This window comes from Thalia democratica, chromosome 4, assembly GCF_965202585.1.
Source record: "Thalia democratica chromosome 4, ktThaDemo2.hap1.1, whole genome shotgun sequence".
Lineage (NCBI taxonomy): Eukaryota > Metazoa > Chordata > Thaliacea > Salpida > Salpidae > Thalia > Thalia democratica.
Window position 1 is genome coordinate 27,120,608 of NC_139168.1, and position 6,468 is coordinate 27,127,075.

The window sequence follows — 6,468 nt, forward strand, 5'->3', positions numbered from 1 at the left end:
ACGCTTTTATAACAAAAAAAAGTTTGATGTTAAAATTTATTCTCATAATTTGCCAAACTCGGGGTTGCCACTGGTTTGGGGCAAATTTTCTCCAGGTTTTCAAAATTTCCTCCAGGGCTTTAAAGGTACACATTTTTGGGTTTACTGTTAGTTTACATTTAAGTTTAATTAAGGTAAAAAAAAAGTGTTAAATAGTATGCAAACATTAAAAAGATACTGTGAAGATACTTAAAACGTGTTTTATAATAAAAAAAAAATAGATGATGACAAATTTTTTTACCTATATAATAGAATTTTTGTATCAAATAGAAATTTTAATACTTAAAACGTAAAATTTGTTTAAAATTAGAGTTTTTTAAGTGATTTTCGTTTAAATTTCTTTTTTTTTTCAAAATTTCTCAAATTCCAGCTTATGTGGCAACCCTGTACACTTAACTGAACATTATAGATAAACAAGAAACAACTTTATTTTACGTATCGCACCTAAAAGTATTTACATGTCATACACTTTTAAATGTGTAGCCACAATCCGTTCACTTTAAAGCCAAAAGCAAAACTCAAACACAATTTTCCTAATTTAAACCAGTACACAACGTCAAACACGCTTTCCAAATTACCTAACTTTCTCATCAACCTTCTAGTTCAGATCGATCCTGCTCAACAGATCGCCCAACTCGTTGAAGTACTCGTACAGGGCCAGCGTTCCGAACGCCTGCGGGTCCACCACCACGGTCACCGTCTTCCGCAAGTGGGCGGTGCTGAGGTGCGTGAAGCCGTACGTCACGCACATTATGATGTCATCCTCGTTCGGCTGCGGCTCCTGCCGCGTGTTGGTGCCGGCGAAGGTGGCCTTGCTGAAGTGGTAGCCGTCCTGCTTGAGGTAGAGCTCGAGGAAGGAGCCGCGCATGTAGTGCGACTCGTAGCACTCCTCCTTCTTCCACAGGAACCGGTCGTTCTTCAGCTGGTCGTAGCTGTCCAACTTCACCACAAAGTTGAAGTAGTTGTCGGAACACTGGATCTCGGGCATTTCCACGAACACGTTCTTGCAAAACAACAAGTAGTTGTAGCAAGCCCTGATCGTGCCCACCTCGCACTGCTTGATGCCCTTGAACTCGTCCAGGCTATTTGGGTTGGCGCCCTCCAGCGGCACGCCCTGCTTGGCCAGCTTCTTCACGTATACCTCGTCGTCCTTTTGCTCCGTCATCTGGGTAACTTCGGCATGGCGGTAAAAGTTTGGTTCCGGATCGCTGCTCAGGTGCGTGCAGCAGACGAACCTGTCAGGGGTCCACAGGCACCGCTTGCCCACCACAAACTTGTAGTCGCCCTCCCACAGCAAGTACACCTGCTTGGTCACTTCAGTATCAGGGTCGTGGAAGATGGGGTGGAAGGTCCTGTTGAGCTGGCGGTGCTCCGGGTCGAACAGGCCGTTGTGCGGCGGGTAGATGGACGTTATTGATATGTTGAGCGCGTTGCAGATGCAGGGCAGGGTGAGCGCGTTGGCCGCGAACCCGCTCTTGATTAAACTCCTGGCCACCTGGAACCTCGACACAACCTTGTTCAGCTTCGGGAAGAAGTCGTAGAACCCCTCCGCCTTCCCGAACCACACCGCCACCTGGTACTGCAGCATGGGGGCGTGCTTCGCGGTGCCGTACAGCCCCACGGACACCGCGTTGAACAGCGACGACCCTTTTTGGTCGGTGATCACCGCCGTCAGGTAGTCCATGTTGAACTTGGCCAGCGTCTGGTTGGAGGTTTCGTCGCGGCTGACGTAGTACTCGTCCAGGTTGAGCGGTTGGTTGGGCAGCTTCGGAATTTCGAGGTTCTTGTCGGCGTTCTCGTTGGCGAGCTCGTCCAGGAGGAGGACCTCGTCTTCGTCGCAATCCCGAAAGTGCTTCAGCCTCGCGTTGTAAACAGAGTCTGTTGAAAAATTATTTGTGTAAAAATGTTTTGAAGATTGAAGGCAAGAACCACATATCAGTTTCGTCAAGCGTGATTTAAAAACTGAACTTAAGAAATGAACGTTTAGTTAAATTATATTTTAAAATTCCTTAAGGTATAATTGTTTTAAAATTTGAAACATTTTTATAGTTTAAAGCATTTATTTTCATTCTTAAATAAAAATACCAATTATTTTTCTATTTTAAATTGTAAAAAAGAAACTCAAGGTTTACTTCATTATATACATAACACTTATAACTTACAAATGTTTAAAAATACTAATTGCTTATTATATGCTTGTTAATAAACATACGAACGAAACAAATTCAAATGTAACAATATTTTATTCATTTATTGTTAGAATATAACAATAACAACAATTTTCAAAGTACTTGATTTAAAGAACTGACTTACGTATTAATGTTACAAATTAATGACATAACTCCGCGGAGTACTTAAAAGAATAGAAGATAAACAGTAAAGAAGAATGAACGTATTTTTTAAATAAAGTAAAAAAATTAATACCTAATAACAATCTAAAATATATACTAATCGTATACAGTTTTAGTTTCCAAACATTATTTATCAGCTACAAGTATAAAACTATGTCAGTTTGTTTGATAGTTGTATAAATAACACAATTTAAAACAACTAATTATAATATTTAAAACGATTTAAAGAACAAAACAAAAAAAAAATCAACTTTTATGATGCATGTGAGGGTACTAATTAAAGTTTGTAAACTAATAATGTATATGATCAATATACAGAAAATGCACACATTCATCTTATTTTTTATCTTCTAATATTTGAAATACTTACTTTTAAAAACTACGTTGATTTGTTTCATTAGTTTATCACATTTAATGCGGGTTAGTTCAATAAATCAAGTTTTCCGCAAATTGTTGTTATTGTTATATATAACTTATAAATGTTTTACATTTACTTCTTTATAACATAATAATTTTAACATAACTTGTATATTTAATTTGTTATGTAAAGACTTTTGAAGCAAGTTTTACTGATGAGGAATCATAAATTTTATATAAAAAAATTTCAAACATATTACTATAACTTATTTGTGTATAAATATTTAAGCTTAACAACTTTTTAGCTGTAGTTAGTAAAAAATTAATACCAAAAAAATAAAGTTTTAACAGCTTAAATTTCAGCCTTAGTTATATTGAGATAAGTCAACAAAGTAGCCTCTACGTTTATATTATCAATCATTTTACAAAAAATTGTTTTAATAATCTGAAAATAAGTAAACTTTCATGTATATAAAATAAAGATGACTGCTTAAAAGTTTATATGACATTTTGTTTTAATTATTTAAAATTTAATATAGAAAACTAAGTATTTTCAATAATTTAGCAGCAATTATCAAACTAACTGTGTATAAAATATTGTTGAAAATTTACATAATTAAAAAACATTTACAATTTGTAGAACTCAACAATATTGTATAACTATAAACAGTAAATAGTTTGCATTCATATCAAATTACTTATAGTTTTAAAACATATATACTCTGCTATAACATAGCACAGAACTTATCAAACTAAACAGCCTAAAAATAATAAAGTGAAACTTTTAGTAGTTATAATTTTTAATTAATGTTTTATAAAGTGTGCACCTATGCATAATTAATTGCTGAAGACTTAACAATTTTAAACAAAATTTGTAGTAACATACATAGCTAAACTATAAAAGCAGTAATTTTCATGATAAACTAATTTTTTATTTAATAGTCTAATACTATCTTTTTTTAATTTTTGATTTTTAAAAGATTTAAACCATTGCTTTATTGGTTTCGAAAACTCGTTTTTACAATGGCCCCTTGGCAAAAATTTAAAAACAACCACAGACTTTTATCAGGTATTGCCCATTTACTACTAATAATATTTTTTTGAGACTTGACTAGTTATTGTCCCTGACAGCCAAAATTGTCCAACCCTGTTCTTTGCAATTCTTTATATATATTACTTGAGCAAAGGAGACTTACTTTGTGTAAACAATACTTCAGGGTCAAATATTGTTCAGCTAGCTAAAAAGTAACAGTCATATGACTGCTAACAATTTCAAAGATACTGCCCTTTCACTTCCTTATCACTTATTGCCCCTCTACTTACTTGAATTACCCTTTGAAAAACGCTGCTGAAAACGTTTTACTATAAAACTAAGTTTAATTTTAAACTTATATTATAAACAATAAATTTCACCACACAACCAACAGCTGGTCATGTGGTGAAAATCACTGTTTATTTTCAATGGCAAAAAACATGGCGGCTTTATTGATTATGGCCAAAACAAATACAAATAATTTAAATCTTAAAATTTATATACACTATAGTTATCTTGATATTTTTATTTGTAGAGGTTTTTTAATACTATAAACAATAAGTGAATTTTTTTCAATCAGTCTAGTTACAGACAGATTTTATATAGATTTATGCTAAGTTACTATAAAACAGTTGCTCAATGTTAGTTGCTCAACTAACATAAAAACTATTTTTTTTATTGTTGTTTTTTGTAATTTAAGCTAATTAATTTTAGTATAATATATTCTCAAACTTATTGAAGTTAGGAACTCTAATTGTTTTAAACTAAAACCATAAGCTTCATAATTGGTTTACCTTAATACTAACAACTATATTTTCTATAATAAATCTATTGTATAAAAAAAAAAAAAATAAATAAATGGTTTAATACCGAAAGAGCATACAGGGTTGCCACTCTTTAAGTAAAAAAAAAACTGTCTTGAGTGACTTTAAACTGTCTTGAGTCATCCTGTGTTTTTCAAATCCCTATTTTATTTTTTAAACATAAAAAATCGAATTCTTCAACAAAATTGTTTATAAATAATAAAATATTGCAACTAAATCACTTTAAAAGTATATAAAAACCTGTTTTGAGATTTTTAAAATCTTAAAACTATCCTTAGTTTTTCATTAAAAAAAAAACGTAGTTAGTGAGCCTGCGTTTAAAAACAATCAAAATAGCATAGATTATCCTGAGTTGTTCTACGTCATCAAAAGATTTTTTAAAACTTCGAAATACCCTGGGTTATCCTGAGTATCTTGAGTGTGTGGCAACATTGATAATAAATAAATACTGTAATAATTTAAGTAAGTACATCCTGTGTTTTTAATTCTTTTCTAATATTACTTAGTAGTTTTTAAGTTATTTTGTAAAACTAATTTTTTACCTAACCTTTCAATGTAATGTAAACTAGTGAACAACATTACTTATTTTAAACACTTAATTGATAATGATTTAACTATTATTTTATGATACTATAAATCTTTAAAATGAGTGCTATTTTTAATGAAATAAATTATATTTTTAATGCAAACACATTATTAATATTCTAAACCATAATGACTAGTTTACCAATTTTGTTAGCATTTTTGAATTTATTACAATATTATTAGTGAAAACAAAATAAACTAAAAAACAATTATTTTATTTGCTGAATTCTTAATAAAGACTTAGTTGTTCAAGTAAATAAGTTTAGCTACGTTTCAAAAATTAAAGTCTTTTGAAATTTTATTTATTTCTATTGCATGAGTGTATTACAATGTTAACAGAATTTAAAAAACAAAGAACTAACCTGAAACATCCATTATCTTTTATCTGACTTTATTTAAACTATTAAAATCTAAAAAAGTGGTTTTAAGCCATAAATAAATTAAGTACACAAGTAAAACGAAACACTTTTTAACTTTAGTATAAAATATGCAGTTTACATAAAAAAATGTACACAAACTAAATCAAGTATGTACTTATATGTTTATTAAAAGTTTCTTAATTAATTTACTACTTTAATAGTTCTAAAAAAAATTACCAAAAGTTTTTTATTCAAGTTACAATCAAAACAATAAACTGCCAAAAAATTAAATTAAGGGCATAGGGATGGGGGTCCAATATTTTTTTTACAAAAAATTACATTGGCTCTTGTTTCAAAGCTTAGAGTATATGCTACAATATAGTTTTTACAGAACAAAAAAAAATAATTAACTTTTGAGATATAACAAGTTTTGTAAAATAAATCAGATACAACCATATAGAATTAAAAACTTTCAAGGGCAATTTTCTTAAAATTAAAAAAAATTAAGCTCCTCCTTCATTTTTATAGCAATATAATTCAAATTTTAAGGAAATTTACTTTTTAATATTACAAACAACTTGTTGGAAGCGGATTAAAAAAAAGAACTTTTAAAAAATATGACCAAAATAAAATAAAAAATCTTTTTTTTTTTAAATGTTTTTTTGGAAAATTTAAAAAAATATGTTTCCTACAAATTGTTTAAAATTTATTTAAGATTAATCCGCGAAAGCTTTAAAAAAATTGCTCAAAAAACAAAGGAGGAGATAGTTTTTAGTGAAATAGTCTATTTTTGCCCTTTTAGTTTGCGCCTCTCGCATAAGGAACATATTGAATGCTTATACTTAACTTTGATTGATTATATCTCAGAAGTTACTTTGAATTTTAAGAAGCAGTAAAAAGTAACAAGTAGCTTATTTAAT

At 30.4% G+C, this 6,468-nt stretch overlaps 1 protein-coding gene across 1 annotated transcript; it reads right to left on the bottom strand.

The window, feature by feature from the left end:
* Positions 1-416: 416 nt before the first annotated feature.
* Positions 417-5,599, bottom strand: LOC145834818 (uncharacterized). Its single transcript, XM_082942329.1, has 2 exons — positions 5,552-5,599; positions 417-1,917 (listed from the first exon to the last, which is right to left on the bottom strand). The coding sequence occupies exons 1-2, from the start codon at positions 5,562-5,564 to the stop codon at positions 638-640; spliced, it is 1,293 nt and encodes a 430-aa protein (XP_082798455.1). The 5' UTR covers positions 5,565-5,599; the 3' UTR covers positions 417-637.
* Between the last annotated feature and the right edge of the window lie 869 nt (positions 5,600-6,468).